This window comes from Trachemys scripta, chromosome 9 (genome assembly GCF_013100865.1).
Source record: "Trachemys scripta elegans isolate TJP31775 chromosome 9, CAS_Tse_1.0, whole genome shotgun sequence".
Classification (NCBI taxonomy): Eukaryota; Metazoa; Chordata; order Testudines; family Emydidae; genus Trachemys; species Trachemys scripta.
In genome coordinates this window covers 87,220,829-87,245,343 of record NC_048306.1, presented here as the reverse complement: position 1 = coordinate 87,245,343, position 24,515 = coordinate 87,220,829, and the positions used below count along the sequence as shown (strand labels likewise).

Genomic DNA, 24,515 nt, shown 5'->3' with positions numbered 1-24,515 from the left:
TGCCACGCCACCGCACAGCACAGAGCACTGGGTCAGGCTGCAGCTCTGCAGCCATGCTGCCCGGCAAGAACTTGCAGCCCCACCGCCTAGAGCATTGCACCGGCGGTGCAGTGAGCTGAGGCTGCGGGGACAGGGCCGGTTCCAGGCACCAGCTTAACAAGGAGGTGCGTGGGGTGGCCAAGGGAGGGGGCGGCACATGCGGCAATTCTGCAGCGGCAGGACCCTCACTCCCTCTCTGAGCGAATTGCCACCGCCGATCGCGATCATGGGTTTTTTTGTTTGTTTTTTCAAACTGCCGCCTCCGATCGTGGCTTTTTTTTTTTTTTTTGCTTGGGGCTGCAGAAATGCTGGAGCCGGCCCTGTGCGGGGGAGGTGGGACAGCAGGGAAGGGGCCGGGGGCTAGCCTCCCAGACCAGGAGCTCAGGGGCCAGGCAGGACGGTCCCGCAGGCCGGATGTGGCCTGCGGGCCGTAGTTTACCCACCTCTGAGTTAGTCAAATAAAAGATATTACCTCTCCTACCTTGTCTCTCTAATATCGTGAGACTGACATGGCTCAACAACACTGCACTCTACTGAAGAGACATTTCCAATCCTGCCAGATGGTATGTAGAGATTTTTTTAGGATTACTATATAGACAAATGCTAACTCATACTGGTTTGAAAATATCAGTTCCTCACACCTAGCATTTTGATCAGTTCTGAACTGCAGTCATCAGAACTGAAAGGTCAGTGCAACTGTTCGCTGAGCTCCCTTGTGAAAAAAGAGGTGCTAATGTAGCATCAAATAAGACAAGTTGCTGGGCTAGATGCAGGAATCACTGGGTGAAGTTCTAAAGCCTGTGTTATGAGGAGATCACACTAAATTCACACAATTGTCCTTTATCTGGCCTAAAACTATATGAAAATCTATTTACAAAAAACTATACTGCTACACAACTCAGTCTAGGAGCTTGCATTGAAATTTAAAAATAAATCCAAGGCAGCAGAGCTGTTCTTCCAGAATCCAGTTAACAATATCTGTCTACTTTCAAGTTGTTTTTTTTCCATCTGGAAGCTTGATAGACTGGTCCCCTTTGTTACACATTTCAGATTCAATTTGCTACTTCCAATTAAACACCTCACACTTATTGCATTATTTGACCCTTAGTGTTCACATGTGTTCCTTTAGTTCCTGCCAGTGTGAGAAGACAATACCCTTAAGGCGAATGAGACTTTTTGTATGGCAAGTATTAGGTTCTGGGAAGATTCCAAGGGCTCTGATGGGAGTCTGCAGGTGCGTGTTTTCAAATGTATAGTAGCTAATTCCTCCAGAAATGCGACGTTTTGTAACAGTCTTCTACAGACAGAATTGATGCGGTGTATCCAGGCTGTGCTAACACTCCCATCACCCTACTGTTTGATGACTGAATCTCATCAAACTTAGACCCCACTAGAAGTTGATCTCGTCCATAGTTCTTTGTATTTAGTCATATATTTATCAAGCATATTGCTCTTATTTACATAAAGCCTGATTCTTCTCTCACTTAAAATTAGTATAATTTCAGTGGACTCACTCTGGATTTACATTGGTGCAAGAGAGCAGAATTTGTTCCACAGCACAATCTGTTACCTTAGTCCTTACAGATTATCACCAAGGAGGGAATAAAATTAAATTTTATTAACAAGTTTATTAAAAATTAGCACCATTTCAACATGATATGTGTACAACAGAAAGTACAGTACAGTTTTGAGTAACATCTCACATATGGAGTAGTGGTTATAAATTCAAAGACATATTATTGCTATGCACATGTTTATTAAAAGCAATAAAAAGAACAGAATAAACAATTTATGCTTTGCAAATATGATAAGGCTTTGGCGCTTTAGAATTTAAGATTTTGATCCTACAAAGGTCTTAGCAAGCATGACCATTACTCCAGCATGGAGTTCCATAGGTGAATGGGTTCAATGGATCACCATGTGGGTCAAGCATCAGTGCTTGTGGATCCTTTTGCAGGTCATGGCCTTATAGGGTATCTGACCCAATCGCAAAAGTTTAGAAAATCAAGAAGATGGAGGTTTATGAGTCCATAGATTCACAAGGGAACGTAGTATATGCACATAACTCTCATTTACATCAATAAGAGCTACTCCTGGGGGAATTCTGTGCCACTGCACATGCACAGAATTTATGTCCCCCACAGATTTCTTTGTTTTCCCACAGAAAAATGACTTTCTGACAGGGAAGCAAAGAGAATCCACAAGCACAGTCATGCAACCCTCCCCAGCAGTATGTTTCGTGTGCCCAGGGCAGCCATCAGAGAGGTAAATCACTGTGGGGCAGGGGGCGGGACTGGGAAGACCCAGCTGGTGGCAGTTACCCTGCGCCAGGCTTAGCTGCTAGTCCCAACTGGGCTGGGTTGGGGACGGGACTTCCTCTTTCCCTGCATGGCATCCAGGGCTGTCAGACCCACCCCCAGATTTCTCCCGCAGCTGTAGTAAGCTCTGCAAGCTCCCCTCCCCCTCACCCCACTTCCTGCACCTATCGCTCCTCATCTGCAGGGGGAGGGATCTCTGTACAGGGAGCTGCTCCCCCATCTGCCCAACCCCCATGCATCCAGACCCCCTCATACTCAGACCCTCCTGATGACTTTACCCCTTCCCCCGGAACCCAGAACCCTCCCTGACGAGCATCACTCCCCCAGCACCTGGACCACCCCGATGAGTCACCCGCACCCGGATCCCCACCCTACTGAGCCCCAACCAACCGTACCTGGACCCCCACCTCACTGAGCCTCACTCCCCCAGCATCTGGACCCCCTCCCACTGAGTCCACCCCCACCCCCAGACCTCCTTACCAAGCTCTACACCCCCCTCCCACCCAGAGCCCCTCCTTGCTGAGCCCCAACCACCTTCAGCTGGACCCGCCTACAGAGTCCCATTGCACCCAGAACCCCACAACAATCCCCCGTGGATCCAGATCCCCCCTCACACCCGGATCCCCCACTTAGCCGCCCGCACCCAGATTGCTCCACACAGAACCCTCTCAACCCTCACCTGGATCCCTCCACACTAAGCCCCTCCACACTTGGATCCTGCCTTGCTGAGCCTGCCCGCCCACCCCTGGTGCACGTGGCACTGAGGGATGGGGCCCTGGAGTGTTTCTGGGTCAGGCCTGGTCCTTACGCTGTGTCAGGGTGGGGTGAAGCCTCACCGCTGAGTCTGTGTCCCGGTGGGGTGGGGGTGGGGGAGCTGCACAGTGATCTCCGTTTTCCACTGGGAGCGGCCGTACCTGAGGACGCTCAGATAAACAAAGCATCTTGCGGCCTGCCAGGCGCTTACCCTGAACAAGCCGCAAACCAAGTTTGGGAACCACTGATCTAGACCATTCCTGACAGGTGTCATTGCCAACACATTTCAATGCTAACTGTCATCCTAGCAGTTTATACTAGTATTTTACTAAACAGAATAAATGATCAATTAAAATGTATGACATTGTTTTAGTAACAAATAAAACTCACTTGCCACAGTTTAATAAAATGAGTGTAACAGAAAACTATTTAACACATTTCCCATAACAAAAAAGCCCATGTAATTTATTGAACAACATTTTGTAGGCACATAATTTCGCTCTTTGGTAAATGTTGTTCACCAATGGTAAGAAATAGCACCCACAAATTGTTCACGATATTCCATATATGGTTCTGAGGATTTAGCCTTTCTGAAGAAAAATATTTTTCAAAAAAATCCTGACCAGTTCTAGTTGGGCCTCTAATTCAGTGGAAAATAACCTATATAATTCTTATTGTTTTCTTGACAATGTGTCTTATGTCTTACTTGGGTAATTGTTTTAAAAATAGTACATACAAAATAATTTAATTCCATTTCCAGTACATATTTACAGTGCTCAATTAAAGTACTGTGGAAAATGTAAACAAGCATACACTTAACTAGAAAGGGGTATGGTAAGCAAAATAGAACAGTCCTTTGAAAACACAGGTTCTGCTAATAAATATGGCTTCTTAAAGTTCTTTGGTAAGCAGCTCTTATTACAGTTAAATACACATATTATGAAAAACAGTAAACACTGTGTGCCACTACAAAATAGCATATGCCAAAGTTGGTTCTTTGTGCATCAGTTGCTGAGTAAACAAACCATACTTTTGTCCAAAGACAGTGAGTATTGTCCCTAAAGGAAAAGTCCTGAGCATAATGCATTACTTGCAATATCTATGGTTTTTTGGGCAGTCACTTTTGCCTTGTATCGCATTTCTATAGCACAGTGTTTCCCAAACTTGGGACGCCGCTTGTGCAGGGAGAGCCCCTGGCGGTCCAGGATGGTTTGTTTACCTGCCCCGTCCGTAGGTCCGGCCGATCGCGGCTCCCACTGGCTGCGTTTCGCTGCTCCAGGCCAATGGGAGTTGCTGGAAGTGGCGCGGGCCGAGGGACGTACTGGCTGCTGCTTCCCGCAGCTCCCATTGGCCTGGAGCAGTGAACTGCAGCCAGTGGGAGCCGCGATCGGCACCTGCGCACGCAGCAGGTAAACAAACCGGCCCGGCCCGCCAGGGGATTTCCCTACACAAGTGGCGTCCCAAGTTTGGGAAACACTGCTCTAGCAGTTAAAAACAGGGCATCGGATTCTCCTCTCTCACAGTTTGAGCCTGGTATAAACTCCATTCACTTTAATGGAGTTACTCCTGAATTACACCACTGTAAGGTGAGAATCAGGACAGTATGTCTTTAAAAAGGAGACTTAAAATGACAGTAGCAGCTAGTCTAGGCCCACTGAGAGTTGTTTGTTTCTGGTTAACTCCAGGCCACCGCTGCTTCTGCCCTCATTTACATCAATGTAAACTGGGAATAACTCCACTCATGTCCACACAATGGACATGAGTGGAGTTATTCCCAGTTTACATTGATGTAAACTGGTGTGAGATCAAGTAGAACCGGTGTGAGATCAAAATTAGGTCCTGTGTCTTTCTGGCTCAAAGCACCGTTGGTTAATTAATTCTGTTATAGTCACAGGAATGTTTGGAATTACTTTCAATAACAGCGTAGTGATGGACAACAATAGTCATACTTTCATTATGCCTAACAAATGCCAACCAAACCTCTAATTGCTTTCAACAGATCACAGCTGGAGTTCAAGTCCCAGGTAAGCAATAGCAACCTGCTACTGACTGGGCAGCTAATGACTATCTAGAATGGTTCAAGACCTCAGGTGAAGCTTGGGATGCTTTATCTGGACAGTGTCTGACTGCAGAAATCAGAGACTATCATAATTGCAACTATGAACCTTTTAAAAGGAAAACCATGGCCTTTTCCAGCCGTGTCGCCATTAGTTTGTCATGATGTGTGAAAGAGAGCTGAAGCAGCAACATATGGAACCTTTCGCTACATTCTGTGCCACTTTTGAGTAAGTTCCACTTTTTTACCCAGTCAGACTGAGAGGTTGCTATGAACAGGCTTATAACTTCTAAGCCATCAGAACAATGGTTCAAATTGGTGCCATTAAATCTTTCATCCCATGAGGGTCAGGACACTAAAAATGTAGAACAGTGGTTCCCAAACTTGTTCCGCCGCTTGTGCAGGAAAAGCCACTGGCGGGCCCGGCCGGTTTGTGTACTTGCCACGTCCGCAGGTTCGGCTGATCGCGGCTCTCAGTGGCCGCGGTTCGCTGCTGGAAGTGGCAGTGGGCCAATGGGGGCTGCTGGAATCCCTGGCTGCCGCTTCCAGCAGCTCCTATTGGCCTGGAGCAGCGAACCGCGGCCACTGGGAGCTGCGATCGGCCGAACTTGCGGACGCGGCAGGTACACAAACCGGCCAGGCCCGCCAGGAGTTTCCCTGGACAAGTGGCGTAACAAGTTTGGGAACCACTGATGTAGAACATTGTATTTTTACAGCTACTTAGTCCTATATTAAAAGGATAACCTGTAAAATGGACAAAAATAGTATTAACTATATTTTCAGTAATCATGATCACTTTGTTTTACAAAGTGACCAACAGATAACATTGAACAAAGTCAGAACCATTTTAAATTCTCAGAATTTAAAGTCTTACTTCACCAAACTGGGTAGTACAAGCACATTACAATGTCTCGTTTAAAAGGAGATATAATTCATCTTAAAATCACCAATAATCAGACATCTCTGCCTGCTTCCCACACCATCCACGAAAGATATAGCTTTCTTCTGAAATGAAAAGGGGCTGTGTCTTTGAGAGCCACTGAATAGTTCAACTCTGACAAACCAGCGAAACTGAATCTACTGGATAGCGCATGAAGAAAACCCACACAGATTCTATTCTGTCCTCTGGCAGATAGACTCTTTTACATAAACCAGATCTAAGCTTGAGATCTCCGAGTTCAAATAGGTATTATCACCAGTCCTGTTGCCAGCTGGGTTTAGAAAGCCCCTGGTATTTAATGTGGCTCATTGTAAATGTGTATATTACGTTTTTTATCATGATAGTCTTGAAGTATCAGTTTGCTAAAAATATTTCCCCCCACATGTAATTCAAACAATACGTGACAACAGCAATCTGAAAGAATATCCAGAGTGGATGAATTTAGAAGTAGGAGGTTAATAACAAATAAATGAAACAGGTTAGAAGTTTTAAAAAGGGATCCAAACTACTTATTGGCCACTGTTGTCTTCCATGAAAAAGTGTGAATATTTCAGCACAGTTCAAACTGAATTCAAGCAGTTCTTGTACCCAAGTTTAAATACTGTCTGTGCCTATAAAACAATTCATTTATTAGTCCAAGAATTATTGTCGTAGAGATCTTGAAAAAGCATTCCCTCTTTCCTGAGTTTGTTCTTCATATGAAGGAAGTTTTGGAGGGCCTCCTAGAGAATTAAGTAGAAATAGTTTGGGGGCCATATAATGCAACTGTATGAGATTTAATATATATTACTAAATAAACATTTTGATAATCCAGCCTCCATCAGCAAGCAGAGGACTAGGTGATGCTTGTTTCCTAGGTTACGGGCAGAGAGAATGGCCTCAAGAATAATGGCAAAGGCCACTTGAATTTAGATCTTTCATACCGATGGATCCTAAAGTGTTTCCCAAACTAAATGCAGAATTGTATGGTGACATTAATGAACTGTCAGCACTGCACAACAGAGGAGAGGGGTAATTTAAACTAAGGACCCTAGGAAAGAGTGCCACGGGTTTTTTAATACTCTCACAAAGCAGAGAGGCTCTCTATTTTCCAAGGTCTCAGCTGCCCATCTGGCCATCAATAGCATTTCAGCTTGGTATCTCGTAATTAACAATAGGTAGGTACATCGTTGAACTGCGAGTGTATGGGAGATATACATTGATCATTAACTTCCTTCTTCACTTTCCTGAGGCTGTGAGTTTAACAAATTTTAGGCATGCACCGGGGCGGGAGGGGAGAGGTACAGCTGTGCAGTGGGAGGCATTTACAGTATTATGTGTGGTAGGCATTCAGCTGTGCTACCTTCCCCCTCTGCTGAGGGAAACTAGCTTTAGGTTGCATCTAGGACTTCAGTGCCCTCCCCCAACCCCGACATTCTGAATAAGTGCATCTCTCAGTTGGTCAATCCTCGCCTCCTCCTGGAATGTTCCTATCTACTTTGATGGCTGCAACAGCTTCTAGCAGAGTGGCTATCATGGGCAGCTTAAACATTACAACCCCTTCCAGGTGGACTTTCTGCTGCCAGGGGCTCAAGCTCCACGTTCCACCGGCACAATCCTGTGGAACCCAAATAGTGACGAATCCGGTCTTTCAATTGCATCCTTTCCCAAGATAAGCAGACACTCTTTGAAATGTTCTATTAAGAAGAGCTACCATCTCTTTCCTATGTTACCTTCTTCACAGGTTGGCCCCATCCACTTGGCAGGACACATGCAGCTCCCATTGTGAGGATGACACTGGGATCTGTTGGCACACTGGCATCTCAGAGAGCAGCTGGGGCCGTACTGGTCTGACCTGCATTCTGGAAGGGCAAAACATTTCAGCAAATGTTTACTGCACAGATTTAAAACTGCTTAGTGTCTCTGACTCAGCTAAGCATTTTGAGTAGAGAAGAGGGTCTGAAAGGAAAGGAAGGAGCAGAAAAGAGGAGAGGGGGAGGATATGGGTAAGGAGAGGAGAACAAGACTTCTTCTCAGGAACCCCATTAGAACCGTGTGTCACAATCCATTAGAGAACTTTGATATAAGACATAGGCCCTGAACTTGGTAGAAGATGGGGAATGGTGTAGAAAACCCCTGGAAAACAAGGCAGATTAACTTTGAGCCAATATCAGAGTTTCTGGGGGAAATGTCTCTCATAGTCTGAAACTGGGGATTTTTCTCCCCAAGAGATCATGAAAATTCCTGGCTTTTTCACTGGAAAAAACTGAATGGCTCAACTGAAAATCGAAATTTCATTTGTGATCTCCATTTGTGCTCTGGGTGTGATGTGGTAAAGATTTGCTGGGGTCAGCTCTGGAATGGGAAAATATCACTAGCTATTGTTATTTGCCCATTTCAAATGGCTGAAGGTAGGGTAACCAGATAGCAAGTGTGAAAAATCGGGACGGGGTGGTGGGTAATAGGTGCCTATAGAAGAAAAAGCCCCAAATATCAGGACTGTCCCTATAAAATTTGGACATCTGGTCACTCTAGCTGAAGGTTTTTGTTGGGTTAAAAAGCTGACCTCTCTTTTGCCTAAGGTAAATACTCATCTGTAGAAAACAAAGAAAGGAGGAGGACTGATTTATTATCCTGTATGATTAATTGCCTTGGATCTTGGTACACACCTCCACTGCTCATCTATCCTACTTCCCATTTATACCATGAAAACAATTAGAGACCCAGACTTGCTAAAAAATAAGAAAAGAACCCACATTTTGGAGAGCCTTGCAGCCTATGTGTGTCATCCAATACCTGGTCCTGCCTCACTGGTCCAGCCCACTTGTGGTCAGAAAGTCTTAAAGAAGTTCCCAGTATGAGAACTGTAGCGGGTATGAGAGTGGATGGTGACAAACTTATGCCCCCTGAACTAACCCACTGAAAAGGAGTTGGAGATTTCTTCAAGCAGGCTATTGTCATTTTACAGATTCTTACTGGCTTCCACAATTATCCAGTGCAATTCTTGGCTCTCTATGCATGGCACTATGTAATCTTCACATAAACCAAGACAGGCAGATTCAAACTGAAAATTATTTCATATCACCCTTTATGACCCCAAGAACCTCTCAATGCCAACTGGCAAATGGTTCACTGTTCTGTAAGAGCAACTTCTATCAGGCCTGACAAACTCACTACACCTCCACACTGCTTTCATAGTATTTATCCAAAAAGGGTCATGTGAGGTGCCTCATAAAAGCTTATGTCATACTGCTCCTCAAAATCATTGCTACAAGTACAGATGATATTTAAGGAGTTGTACTTATGTACTGAAAATATATTTTAGATACTGTGCCGTAGGCTGGATTGACAAACAGGTTTTGCCAGGCAAAGGGTTGTATATTCACCTATTTGCCTAGGTTCTTATGTAGATTAAGCACTAAAGCCAACACAATGGAAGCCTGTTTTGGATATGGAGACAACACCAACACATGAAGGCAATCAGGGGGCACAAAACAATGAGTTCTGGGAAACATAAGGACAAGCAAAAGGAAATCTTGTTATCCATCACTGAGGCAGCAAAAAGAACTGTGCATTTTGCATTCATTAAAGGTGGATCTCATCCATTTTGGCTGGTGATGTGGGGAGTCACTTTAGGTTAGAAAGTGCTTTAGACTAGGGATTTTAATCTGTTAAAGATAACTTTAGATTCTAAGAAGTGTTCTATACTTTTTGTTTCTCTTTCTATTATCCCTATTTAGTATCTCTTAAATCTTTATTTCTGGTAATAAACTTCTGACTGTTTTCACGATAACTGTATCTCAGTGCTGTGATGTTATAAAGGACCTGAGTTGTACCAGCCAAGCGTTGTCCACATAGCTCTCTTGGGGACAGCAAACTTGATAATTTCTGTGAGTATCCAGTGATGGGCTGGATACTACAGGGAGACAAGGGTGCTGGAACTAGAAGTGCTGGGGATGTGGTAGATTTTATGCGCATCTTGCAAAATTCTATTTACCTATTCACCCCAGGCTAGTAAAACATCATTATCCTTTTTCATTATAATCTATCTCCACTGCAAGAGATGAGTAAATAGGTTTTGTGCCTAGTTTTCATCACAACTTTTCAAAGCCGTTTATGCACTTGGGATACATGCCTGGAGGAAAATGTAGCAGCAGGCTGGGATACATTGTAAATAACAACCCTTCCCCCCAAAAAAGAACTCATTGTAATTATAAAGAATCTTTTCCCTTTCACTGCACCAACCATTATTGTAAATAAAAATGTTTCCAATTGCCGTTTCAGCTACTAACCCACGTGTGGGGGAATTCTTCACTTGGTCTCAGAAGCTTGTTTTTTTCAATTAGGAAATGTTATGAGACAGGGTCTCCTGAACACCTCTGGACCTGATTTTTATTTATGTTATACCACATTTTCATGATAACAACATAGTGTATTTAAGACATCTGTTTGAAAGTCTGCAATGTTAATTTACCAGAAAAAAGAGGCCCCATAAAAGCCTGTTATATTCTCTCTTTTTTTTTAATTAACATTTTGGCTGTTTAATGGGTGCCTTACCAGAGTTCAAATTAAAATCAGGCCTTTTATCTTTATAGCTTCTGCATAGTCACAGCTGCTCACAGTTATATCACAGATGAACGGAGCCTAATTGAAAATAAAAACGCAAATAAAACGTGCTCCATAACTGCTTTTCATGGATGGGGGTTGTGGCTAGCAGGTTTAAGAAAATAAAAATCCCTCCCTTTCTTTGCAAGAAGCAGAAACTTTGCTCACATTTTCAACGCTAAGCTTCCCCCTGGTGTTTCATTTCTGCCTAAAGTCACTGGCAAGATCTTTGGATTCATGCAGCCTTACTCACTGCATTGTGTGGTTCAACTCTCCATTCAGACCACAGGGTCTGGAGATGGATTTTTGACCACACGACAGTGCAGCAGGGGAAGCAAGTCATTTTCTTTTTTAGCTTTTGGGTTGCACCAACTTATAAGTTTCCAGCAATTATTTAACCTCTCCTTTTCATTGATAATGTGCTCCATTTTTAACTGCTTCATGCATTTCCCAGAACAAAAGGAACCTTGAAAAGTGGTTCTGGTGTTCAGGAAAATCATAGCTCCAACTGAGATCTTAAAATATTAGTAGTGACCCAGCATGTTTACTTTATCATTTTTTACCTTTCACCTGATTCCGCTCTCAAGTTTAATTCCATTTACTTCAGTACAGTTACTCCGGATTTCTGCCAGTGTGACTGAGATCAGAATCCGACATGAGGATTTTAGCTGCCATCCATGCCCTCTCACAACTACCACAATTTCATTAGGACTCAGCGGTTGCAAAGAAAAAGCTAGAATTTTCTCCCCCTCTTTTATAATCTTGATACATAGGGCAGAATTCTACCTTGCTGAGCAAATCAGTTACCTAGCACACAGTCCAAGGGCCTGCTGTGTGCTGGGGATTTTACATGGATCGGGACCTCTAAAAGTATGTCTACACTGGAATTAGACCCCTGGGGCTGGCCCATGCCAGATGACTTGGTCTCATGGGGCTCAGGCTAATGGGTTATTTAATTGTGGTATAGATGCTGAAGCTCACGCTGCAGCCCAAGCTCTGGGACCCTTCCACCTCGCAGGGTATTAAAGCCCAGGCCCGAACATCTACAGCTCCTTAGCCCCAGTCAGCTCCCAAGGGCCAGCTGTGGGCTTTTAATTGCAGTGTAGTCATACCCTAACACAACTTCTGCAGCCCAGAGGCAGCAGTAGCGGCTATAACTCCTGTGTTATTGCTCTCTGGGGACTATGGTCAGTGTTTCCACATGGGGGTGGAATCATAGATCCTTGACACGGCTTTGGCCTTGGTTTGCCAAGCTCTGCCCACAAGTCTGAGTGCAAAAGCAAGCAGAAATATCTCCAAAGTCCAGTTTGCAGCCCCCTGCAAGAGTCCTCCCTAACTCTGCACAGTTGCTGTTTGTGAGTTTCTCAGTGTACCCATCAGTAGTGTGCTATTGTAAAATAGATGAGGAATAACATTTTAGGGATGGTCCACACACAGTTTTCTACCACTATAACTATATTGGTTTAGAAATTGATATAGTTAAAAGTGGTACCACCTCCTTATAAAGGTTCTTATATTGGCATAGCTTATTCCCACAGTGAATAACTTGAATTAGCCATCCTGATAGCAATCCTGCATAACTGCACCCACACAAGGGGGTTGTACTGGTAAATTTCTAAGTCCGTGTAGAGGTACAAAAGTCTTGTGTAAACCAGCCCTGGAAGGGTGTTTCATGATCTTACCAATGTTGCATTTGTCTCCAGTCCTTCCAGGTGGGCAAAGGCACCTTCCAGTTACAGGTTCACATGAGGCTACTCCTTCACAGTCACACTGATGCTGACATTTGTCTCCAAATCTTCCGACATTACAGCCTAACAAAAAGAACACTTTTGTATGTGCTGTACACACCAATAGCAAAAAACATGTTATTTTGGCAGACTCTTTCATGCATATCTCCTAGAGCTCATGAGCTCTAAAGTGAATCTAGTGTGAACTGCCACACTTTAATGAAAGACTTACAGATGGAAGAGCTTTAATACTTGCATGCTTTCTTTTTATGCAGGCTAAATCTATTTCAATCTATTGTAGGTATTTGTAATATGCCCGAGCACTGTAGCAGTTAAGTACTTCATTTGATTTTTAATCAAATGACCATCAGAGAAATATTATGTAACTTTCAACATGAGAGGTAAGAATACCGACTTAGTCTAGTTCAGTGTTTCCCAAATTTGGGACGCTGCTTGTGCAGGGAAAGCCCCTGGCGGTCTGGGACAGTTTGTTTACCTGCCCCGTCCATAGGTCCGGCTGATCGCGGCTCCCACTGGCTGCAGTTCGCTGCTCCAGGCCAATGGGAGTTGCTGGAAGTGGCGTGGGCCGAGGGACATACTGGCTGCTGCTTCCCGCAGCTCCCATTGGCCTGGAGCAGCGAACTGCGGCCAATGGGAGCCGCGATCGGCTGAACCTGCGGACGCGGCAGGTAAACAAACCGGCCCGGCCTGCCAGGGGATTTCCCTACACAAGTGGCGTCCCAAGTTTGGGAAACACTGGTCTAGTTGATATTTCTTATTTGAAATGTTAGTGGCAAACTTAAACTAATAGAAGCAATTTGTTTTATGAAATTAACCTGTGGAACTCATCTCATCAATGAGACCAAGTGCTTAGCCTTATTCAGAACAGGATTAGACATTTATATAGGACATAAGAATATCCAGAGATATGAGTAAACAACCCAAGAGTTTAGCATTTCAGGGCATAATCCAAGCTCTAATAAGGGTCACAAAGAATTTTTTCCTATGGATAGATTATTCCGTAACTGCCTCCTGCAGGTTTTCTTGCGCTTTCCTCTGAAGCAGATGTTACTAACCACTATTGGAGAGAGAATAATGGACTAGATGTGAATGCAGTATGGAAATAGCTACATTTCATTTGCTTTTTAATGATCTGAATATCTGATAGAATGTCATAGTTTTTCCTTTGGGAAACATCCTTTCAAAAATGACGAATGTTAGGGCATGACAAGTACGGTGTGATTGTGGACAAGGTCATTGATCCAGATATTTTTGATAGAACAATTAACAGTGAAATGGTTCATGATAAGATTCCATAGTGTCTAAAAATAAATAAAAATACAGAAGCAAGAAGACAGAACACATACGGTGCCCAGGCCCAAATTACATAAAAAAGTTTACACAACCTTTTTCACACTGGACACCTTCATAACCTGCAGGACAAATGCACTGTCCAGTCACCGGATTGCAAGTAGCTCCATTTTTACAATCACAAGAGCGAATGCAGTTTAGACCATAAAATCCAGCAGGGCAGGCTGGGAAATGAAAGGTTACAAATGTTATTTTGGCAACAGGACAAAAGTAGATGCAGAAAAATAATACACCATCTTGTAAGTCTGAGAGTTTCCCGCTATGTCTGCAAGAAGAGAGTTAACAATAATAATTATTACATGGGCCCCACTCATTCTGCAAGGGACTTGAGCATGTGTGTGGCTTTAAACTTGTGAGTAGTCCCATTGACTTCAATGAGATTCCATGCTTGAAATTATGCACATTCTTAAGTAGCTGAATCAGGGCCACAAAGAGAGACAATTTTTAACTGAAACACTAAAAAGTGCATATGACTGCTCTGGAATATAGAGCTACTCTGTCCCTTGCATTAGGATCCACTAACACGAACCCCTGATGCAAGGTTGAGGCCTTCTTTCTCTGAGAGGGTTGTCTACTTACTGTGCTCACAAGAGTGACCGTAGTAACCTTCTGGACATTGGCAGCAACCAGTAAACCTGTCACAAGATCCATTGTTCTGACAAGAGCAGTTTAAGTGGCAATCAGAACCATATTTACCCAGGGCACATTCTGTTAACAGAAAGAACAAAAAGTTTTATTTATCCACACTTCACACTGGAAAGACACGTAAGGAAATAATACTAGTCAGAAAAGATTTTATAGCGCTGAGACTATTTGTTGTGAATTTCCGCCTCACTGGTGTGAAATGTATCTGCTTTTTGGGTTTGCTAAATTTCCGCATAACTGGGAACAACTTAACAAATTTGTGAGAGAAATATTTTTCACTATCTGGATGTTTATGCAATACTGAAAAGCCACTTTCTTTCCACAATTCCCATTTGTGAATTTGTCTTTCCATATGGTTTATGCTGACAGAAAAAAAGTATAATTGCATGTTCTCAGAATACACATCAAATGGCATCATCTCAGTAATTTTTGTACCTACATCAATATTTTCTTACCGTTAAATGTAAAGCATAAAATAAAGAAAGTTTTCTCAGTTTATGTTGTAACATATATGGATGTCATTAATTATTAAGTAATTTCTAATGGAAATGGAAAAAACTCTGTTTCACACGCTTGCATAATTAGGTAACTACCATAGCGAACTAAAACACTTCACAAATTGTTGATAGCAAAAGTGATCATGTATCAATATCATCAACCTTCTTGCAGAAGTGTACCTCCTCCGTTGCCAGGACATTCTAGAGTTTCTGGAGCAAGACACAATAAGTAGGTATATATGGAAACTCCTTGCTTCCATTTCTCACCAAATCCATATCTAGCTGTCATTGCTATGGGTATGCACAAATCAGCATGACTATCCATTTCAGAGGTCTGTGGGTGGGGGCATCTACTAAACAAGATTTTCTATCTTAGGTAGCTCTCATCACTGTAGTATCTAAATCACTGGAGTAAGCTGCACGGAGGGTTATCTTTGGAAAAATATGTACATATACTTGGATAGCTGGTGTAAGTTGGCCTAAGTCCCTCAAAGTCAGGAAGCTACACTGATTTACACAAGCTGAGGATCTGGTCCAGTGTTTGTTCAACTGCGTTAGGGACATAAATGTCCACAACAATGATGTATGTACCTGCTAAGTCACTATGATTAATCGGAACCTGCCCTCACTATCTGAGGATTGGTTCATTCCTGCTAGTGCAGCCTGCAGGGCTTTTTCATACCTAGATTTGGAGAGCTCACTAACACACAGCTCACAATTCAATTTCCTATAGAGTAGTTTAGTTGTTAGGATCAAAACATGAGGCTGCTAGTAATCCTGGCAAATTACTGAGAAGGCCCATCTAATAATAGAACTCATAGTCTTACTTCCAAAAGTGTTGCCTACATTACTGGACAATGCCAGTGGCAGTACATTATAAAAACTGATACTGCTGCTGACCTCTTCTTTGTTGAGTCAAAAGAGAGAAAGAAGATACTACCTTTCTCACAATAACTTCCTGTCCAGCCAAGTCCACAGGAACAAGACCCATTCACAGGGTCACAGATACCACCATTCTTACAGATACACGTTAGCTGGCAGCTGGGGCCGTAGCTTCCCTGGGGACACACTACAGCAAATTAAAGTTGTTAAAAAAATTAGCCTCAAAGATGAATGCAACAGAAGGAAACGATGAATGCAGAAGGTTCTCTTTACCGTACATGACACATACTTGGTGTAACAGGGCACTTTGGCCTTTGGAGATATGTGAACATCTCTGCCCTGTGCTGTGCTTACCCTCTTCTCCACTGTCCTGTTCCTCCCTTCACTTTTCTTTCCATTTAGCATATCCCCTCCTAACTAACCATCCCCTTGCCCCAAAATAATTATTGTAGAATGAACATGACATTAGCTGCCATTGCAGTCTTCATTCTTGTGTGTTCACCCCATCCCCCACCTGGTGTCTGCCTGTGTCTGTCTTGTCTATTTAGGTTATACACTCTTTGGGGCAGGGACTGTCCATTACTCTGTACAGTGCCTAGCAAAATGGGGCCTCTTTCTTGGTTCGTCCTTAGTCACTACCATAATAAACATGATTATTAGATGAGATGCTGAGGGTAGCGTGACTTTGAGTTGCTTTGAGTTATTTTGAATATTTCTATATTAATACAGAACAAAGAGCAAAGAAACTGGAGCTGCACAGTTTGGAGCAGCTGCAGACTCAGCCCACCAGCTTACACTGGGTTACACTTTGCTCCAGAGAGATAAGGAAATACAGCGATTGCTAACAGAATGAATTCCTAGAGGCATAAACAATGGCAATTTATTTACATTTGTGGGGCTGAGATACTTCTTTTTCTGGCTGTTGCAAGGAAGTGTCTAGATTGACAGAGTGCCCTTGGATCTCGTTCTTTTACCTTGCTGACAACTGGGTCCAATTTGGCCAGGTGGACAGTAGCACTTGCCAGTCACTGGGTCACACTGCCCTTTACCACAGGAGCACAGCAGGATGCAGTCCTTCCCATAGCGGCTTACAGGACAAACTAGAGGAAACATTAACTTTTCTCATTAAACATGCCAGCTGTCCAGACCTGCATTTCTTTTTTTAACGCAAGGCCCCTCCTTTTAATCAAGTAGACTCCTCTGAGCTGCATTCCACTTGGTTTTGAAACTGAAGAAATCACTTTTACAAAAAGAAAAGTGCATAAGTATTTGCTTACTTCTTTCCTCTGAAATTTTACTTGACGTTAGGAATCTTCTACCAAACATTACTGTGAAAACGATGAAAATGAAAATGGAACCGAGAGTATTAAATGGTGGTCCCATTTTCAAGTAAAGATTTCCTCATTCCCGTACCACTGATGTTTCCTTTATTGATCAGCAACAGTTTAGATTATCAAAAATACAGTGAAGTGTTAAGTTTTTTAAAAAAGTTATAGTGAACTGCAAAAAGTAATTGAAAAAGCGAACAAGACAGTAATTTTTGATTAGCATTAGAGCCATAAATTATGAATGGTAAACTAGATTGCTACTGTTAGGTGGGATTTTCTGAAGACATAATTACCTTCTAGTTACTCAGCTATTATGAGGGTGCCAGTGCAAAACTTCAAGGGCCAGAATGTGAAGCTCTTTCTCATCCACATGAGTATTTAGTCACATGAGTAGGCTCACTGGCTTCAAACAAACTTTTTCTGTAAGTGCTAATCCACATGAAGCCTGAGAAAACCTGCTTCCATACAGGGGGGGAAACCCACCATCTGCACACCCTTAGTTGTCATCTACCACCCCACACTGGAACTCATACTTGATGGGGACCCCATCCTGAAGACATCTTTCCCCAACCCCCTCTTCTTGCCTTTCAATGACCCTCCAGTCTCATCAAGCTCATCATCAGAAGTAAGCTCCTCACAGACCAGGCCACACCAACTCAAAGTGGCACTGGTCCCTCCCAGAAAAACAGATTCTAAACCTCCAAACATCTCTATTGCTACAGTGATAAATACCCTCCACAACCTTTCAAGATCCAGGGGTCTACACATGCTTATCACAACATGTGGTATACCTCATCCAGAACATCTAATGCCCCAAGAACAGCTATGTGGATGAAACCAGACAATGACTATACTCTCGAATGAACTCACACAGAAGAATGATAAAAGACTAAAAAAACCCATCCCTATCCTATGTGGGTGAGTACCTCAAAAAGCAGATTTGGGGCAAAAAAGGAGGAGTCTGAGCTCCTCTCCCATTTTGACCTTGCTCAAGAAGTGACTGGACACAGAGGCTGCAACCCTGGGACAATCGTGTCTGCTTCACACACTCATAAGGAAGAGAAAATGCATTGAAAGAGAATTTTTCACAAAGCTGGAATCTTGATTTGCTATTGAGTGAAGGATCTGCCTGTTGTTTATATACTAATAAACTACAATTATCTTCACTATTTTCAATTAATGCTTATTTTGCTCTCTTGGCAGTATATATGTATATACTCGATCATAAGCTGGTTCGTTTATAAGCCGACCCCCCCAAGATAAATAAGTAAAAATGGAAAAATTTTTATAACCCGTTCATAAGCCGACCCTATAATTCAGGGGTCAGCAAACTTTGGTTCCCGGGCCATCAGAATAAGCCGCTGATGGGCTGAGATAGTTTGTTTACCTCGAGCGTTCGCACGCACCGAGGTAAACCTAAGTAAACAAAGTGTCCCGGCATGCCAGCTGCTTACCCTGACGGGCCGGGACAGCAACTGGTGGGGAAATTTTTTGGGGGGGAGAAGCTGGGAGTCAGGGGAATAACCCCTGTGACCACCCTCCACATGATCCCATCCCTAGCCCGGGACTCCCACACTCTCTCCATACCATCCCTTCGGGACCCCCACACTCTTCCTATCCCATCCCATCCCACCTTAGCTGGGGAGGGCCAGGGGAGGATGTCTCTGACCTGGCTGGAGCTGCTCCAGCAGGGTGGGCAGCGTGGCAGCAGCTTGCTCTAGTGGGCCAGACCGGGCAGCACGGCTGCAGCATGTTCCAGCGGGCTGGGCTAGGTGGCACAGCCACAGCGTGCTACGGTGGCGTGGCCACAGCATGTTCTGGGGGGCGGGGCTGAGCGGCACGGCTGCAGCCTGCCAGCCCCGGAGCTGCAGCCAGGGGGAGGAGAGCAGCATGGCCAGAAGCGGAGAGACTCTGGCCCTGCCTCTTTCCTTCTGGCTGTGCTACCTCTCCTTGCTGCCTCTGTTGGGGGGAGGGGCTGGGTCCAACCTCTCCCTCTCTATACTTGTTCATAAGCCGACCCCCGTCTCTGGTGCTTCCCTTTTTTACTAAAAAAATTTGGCTTATGAATGAGTATATACGGTAGATTTAAATTACCCCTTTGATTTTAGTGAACTCTTACTTTTACTACAGTCAGCGCCAATGAAGCCAGGAGGACAATCACAGGTTCCTGTCACAATATCACAGTGGCCTCCATTAAAGCATTTACATGCCTTTTGGCAGTATGGACCATAGGTACCTTGTGGACATTCTGTTTTAAAACAAGAAAAAAAGCAATTAGGAAATACTACTTGTGTGACCATACAGTTTCATAGCAAGCTCACTTTGTTACCTTAAACCTAAATTTTGTTTTCAATCTCTATTTCTAGTCTAATTATTTGTTCTTATAAAACACCAATCCTAGCATGCAGGCATTTTTTTTTAATTTAAGCAGCAGAAAGTGACTCTAACCTATGTTGGTTTTCTCCAAACTGCATTTTTCACTGTACCATGAGCTGTAATCCTGGCCTCTGAATGGAAGACTGTGCAAGTGTTTCAGAGAAGAGGATGTGGGGGACTTCCATAGACTCATGAGTTACACATACAAATGCAAAACTGGGAATTCTTTTTCTTAAAGGGAGACCTTATCCTATAATAACCCAAATGAAGTGGCCTTGGCTGGAGCACCAGAGCCATCCATATATAAGGATAAGCTGTCCATGAATAATTTGTCTGACGTAGCTATGAATAGGCTTTTCAGGTGGCATTGTATACATGTACCTTGCTTCAGATTTCTTCTTTTTGAAGAGCAGTTTATTATGGACAATGCTAAGCAGATATCCATTCTCTCCAAATTTGCCTTTATCTAGATAGATATTGACATTTTATGTTTCCCTATTTCCCTGATACATTCAATGGTAATAGACAAAGCCATATCCCCAAAACACAGCTGATTCTTGTACCCTATTTCAAGGCTCCAGTGCTAAGGCCTGATTCTGATCTCATTTACCCCACTATCAATCAGGAGGAACTCCTGTGAAATTACACTCATATAAAACTTGTGGGGGAGAATCAAGAATCTAATGTTTATTGACGCATCAGTGAATTAAATAAATTTTCCTAATGTTCAGGGCTGGACTAAGGCAACCCAGTACTCTAGGCACACCATGATAATGGGGCCCCACACTGGTCCCAATGCACCACTTGGAGAGAATCAGAGGAAGTGGCATAGAATCCCCTTTTCCTTGCCAGCTAGCCCCCCCCACACCCCTTGGGAGCTGCAGAGACAGCTATGTGATGCCCTCTGCCCGTGGATAGAGTGGTGGAAGCAAGGGTGTACCTCTTGGGTGAGAGGGCTGGGCCTACTGCACTCTTCCCCCGAGTTCTCTGCAGGGGTGGTGTTGGCAGGTCCCCTCAGAGCAGTGGGTCTTTGGAGTTAATATCCCATTGAGATGCATGGGGCAATTCCCCCCTCTCAAAGCTGTTTCGGGCTGTCTGCAGGCTCAGGCATCAGATACACTCAGGTCATGTTTTCAAACTTTTCTCCACAACGGTGAAGACTAGAAACTTACTTAGGTGAAAGCTCAGATTCTGCTGTAATCGCACGATTCTAGGAGCTAAGCCCTGCTGCTAGCAACAGCCCTCTGGTGCTCATTCCTTACACCAGTTCTGAAACTGTTGGCCTCTGCAGGTGCAGAGTGTGCCCTCTTGTCCCCAGTGTATGGTAGCAATTTCTAGATCATCAGAAGTGTGAGCGCCTTTCTATGTCAGTTGTGCTCAGGATGGCAGTACAGCCCTTTATAAGGCAAACCATTTACCAAGACAATTCACACTGACACTCGTTGCTGGAAATGACATTCACTTTCTCCCACTGAAGAAAAGGAAAGCCTGTGGCCATATCGGAAATCCCCACTGGAGTATATATGTGGCCAATTTCTAGCAACATGTCTCTGCATACTTTGTACTTTAGGAATTTATGAATGTTAATAATTCACTCTCTTTCTTCAGTGTATAAAATCATGATTTGTGTGGATGGAGAAGAAATCCTTATCTCCTCTGAACTGTTCTATACAGCATCTCAGAACAGAGCGAATGCAATTGGGATGTCTTTTAAAAATAACATTGGCTATTACCCAAGGATACCAGGTTAACTGTACTAAACGGACATATGTATTTACAGAATATAGATACTCTTTTGTTCCATGGATTCTTTTTACTAAATACATTGACATCACTTCCCCCTATCCACTGGAAGACCAAATCTGAGAGTTAAATCAACATCTCTCCCTACTTGGGTATGATAACACAAACCCACACACATACTGCAGATTTTACAGAACAAATTTTGTAACTTCATGTACACAGTGAAATATAAATTCCTGGTGTCAGAGAGAGACCCCTATAATGTTCTTTTAATATCCACTAAGAAACAGTGTCAAGAAGACATCCTCAGTATGATGATTTCATTTAACCTCTTTTTCAGTGAGTTTCTTTTTAACCTTCCTTACTTCCCTTTGGTCTTTATTTGGCTTTTTTTCCTTTTTATTCTGCTTCACTCACCCAACTACATTTTTTTCTCTCTGGCAGAGGTTTCAGAATTGTTTCTCAGTTCAGGCTCACAAGGTTTCTTCCATGACTGGAAGTGGTTCCAGTAATACATGTAATTCTTCCCTTCCCAATTTACTTATCCTTTTAACTTCTTATTTATTTCAGTTCAACAGGGAGCAACACAAGCAGTGCAAACACATCTGCTTCAACATTCAACATAATTATCAACAAGTAGTTCTCATCTGTTACTACTTTCCAGGAGGCTTATATGCAGACAGCCGGGGCAATTTACACAGAATCCTGACATTTAAGTAGGCTATGAATCCACAAAGAAGTTTAGTTTATAACCACCAGTTATCTAATAAAGACATTTTCTAATTTAACAGTTTCCTGTACATCAGAGTTATGCTTTACTGAGAACTGCAAGAACAGCAGCCAGATTTCTAAATCATTTTCTGATCGATTCCTTCTGGCTTGGGTTAGTTTCGCCATGAGCTAAATTCTTTATTCTAATCCTAAATCCCGAGTTAATCCAGAATTCATGTTCCTAGATTATTTTGTACCAACAGTATATTCCAGGGCTTTCCTTACCAATATTAATTGCATCTTTTGAGGATGTCTACGTTGCATCTGAGAGTTAGCATCTCAGCCCGAGCCCACTGACTTGTGCTAACAGGCCTTGCACTAGCCGTGTAGATGTGGGTCGGGCTGGAACTCAGGGTCCCAAGCCTAGGCCCAAACTGTAACAACTACACAGCCAGCCTTTATTCTACCTTAGTCCCAAGGCCCGCCGGGACATTGGTTGGCGGCTCCTTCACGGAGCCGTGAGCACGGGCATGTACCTGGTGCGGTTCACCCCTATTCCCGAGGCCTGCCCATTCTGCGGCGTGAGGGAGACCCTGGCGCATGCCTACCTCGAGTGCGCCAGGTTGCAGCCCCTGCTCCGGCTCCTCCAGAACCTCTTGTTGAGGTTCTGGCTGCACTTTTTCCCACACCTGTTCATTTATGCACACCCTATCCATGGCCCCACTAAGTCGCGAGACCTCCTCGTCAACCTCCTCCTGGCTTTAGCCAAGCTTACCATCTACAATACCAGGGAGAGAATGTTGGACGAGGGGGTGCTCTGCGACTGTGGGGCCTATTTCCGTACCTCCCTGGTCTCACGTCTCCGGGCAGAGTTCCACTGGGCAGCATCTGCTGGCTCCTTTGCCACCTTTGAGGAGCTTCTCTGCTCGGTGTCCCCATCCGGTACCCTGATTTTGAACCTTTAACCATCACTTCACTACCTGTTTTTTCATTAGTTGTCCCCAGAGATTACTTGGTTCCTGGGTCCAGTAGTCCCTCCCGCTAGGCTGGGGGAGGGGCCTTTAGAAGTGGGCGGGTCAGCCCGCCCACCTCCCAGTTGATACCAATATGGAACTACACAGCTACTTTTAGTGTGCTTGCACGAGCCCCACTGATACAACTCTGTGGACCCGAGCTGGGTGGCTTGTTTCCAGATGCAGTACAGACATATCCTTGAAGTGTCCCATTACCTACAGCTTTAAGGTTGGTCATTACTAGTTGGAGCTGATGAAGTTGGTCTTCCTGGCTGAAAGTTCACCAGGCTCAAATACATCTGTAAACAACACAGAGTGGTAGTGTGTTTTTTCTAACCACTAGAGCCATTTGTTTTTTTCTAATTTTACCATATTCAGGCAAATTTGCCCATCCACAGAGTTACGGCTAACGGATGGGATTCGTATTGCTAGTTTATCTGCTTCCTCTGTACCTTGACAAAAGACTATTTCAATTCTCTACTCCAAACTTAAGAACATAGAAGTCCAATTGCTCTTGGCTGCTGGAACCTCAGTTTCCCAGCCAGCTACACCTTTTATGGATATTTTCTTGAACCTTTTTTCACAGTATTATAAGTATAGCAGTTGTTGCCAGAAACTGTTTCCAGCAGTCTCCAACCACATGTTGACTGGACTAAGGCCAACTTGACTTCTTTGGGAGCGGCTTCCTACACTGAGCCCAGTTTCAGTAGCATACTGAAAGCTTCTTCAGCATGGGATAGAATAGGCCTGATTCTCTTCTCAGCTACCCCAGTTTGAAGAAGGAGTATTTCTACCAAAGTAATGGTGCTATCCCCGTGCAAAGATGGTATTAGATCAGAATCAGGCCCTAGTTCTCTTGCAGCATTGATCCCCACAACTAAACATACACTAGCTTTAAAATAATCTGGTTATACTCCTACAAATTCACCAATTTGCCACTGATTGGTGAAAGCTACTGAGCAAGGGTATAAAACAAGCAAAATTGAGATGCAATACAGTCACTTTTTCTGTAGGAATCCATATATCCCAGAAAATTAAACAAAACAAGATCTATTCATTGAAAATCTGCTCTGCAAGATATTGTGCAACTTCAGTTCCTTTGAGGGCACTCAGCACCAGAAAGGCACAAGCCTTATACACTTTGGATGAAGTCCTGGACCTACTGAAGTCAATGCCAAAGCTCTCATCAACTTCAGCGAGGCCAGGATTTTACCCTGTAACTTCTTCCCTTAAATCATGGCAATGGTGTAACTTTTACTGCCCTAATTTTCTTATTCCAAGGCCTGGTCCAGAGGTTCTTACTCGTTTTTTACTCTGGGAAGCTCCACTGAAATTAATGGGAGTTTGCCTATGTTTGGTCCTTGTGCATCTATATAATGACTAATAAAAGCTAAGATACTATGATCTTGCGTATTATGCTATATATCAATTTATTTAAAAAGACACGGGTGAGTAACTAAGGCCCAAAATGTTACTTTATCTGAACATTTATTAATCTGCTGGGAGATGTACTTCAGATTTCAAGGGCCTGA

The 24,515-nt window shown here is 43.6% G+C and overlaps 1 protein-coding gene across 2 annotated transcripts in view; it reads right to left on the bottom strand.

Moving 5' to 3' along the window:
* Nucleotides 1-5,793: 5,793 nt before the first annotated feature.
* Nucleotides 5,794-24,515, bottom strand: part of LOC117883080 (multiple epidermal growth factor-like domains protein 6) — a 266,421-nt gene continuing 247,699 nt past the window's right edge. For both annotated transcript variants that reach the window (XM_034782047.1, XM_034782046.1), the window contains exons 31-38: nt 19,260-19,388; nt 16,787-16,912; nt 15,871-15,999; nt 14,368-14,496; nt 13,824-13,952; nt 12,373-12,501; nt 7,819-7,947; nt 5,794-6,828 (exon numbers count right to left, since the gene is read on the bottom strand). In XM_034782047.1, the coding sequence (XP_034637938.1) occupies nt 6,749-6,828; nt 7,819-7,947; nt 12,373-12,501; nt 13,824-13,952; nt 14,368-14,496; nt 15,871-15,999; nt 16,787-16,912; nt 19,260-19,388 (980 nt within the window). In that variant the 3' untranslated portion in view covers nt 5,794-6,748. The remainder of the gene's footprint in view (nt 6,829-7,818; nt 7,948-12,372; nt 12,502-13,823; nt 13,953-14,367; nt 14,497-15,870; nt 16,000-16,786; nt 16,913-19,259; nt 19,389-24,515) is intronic.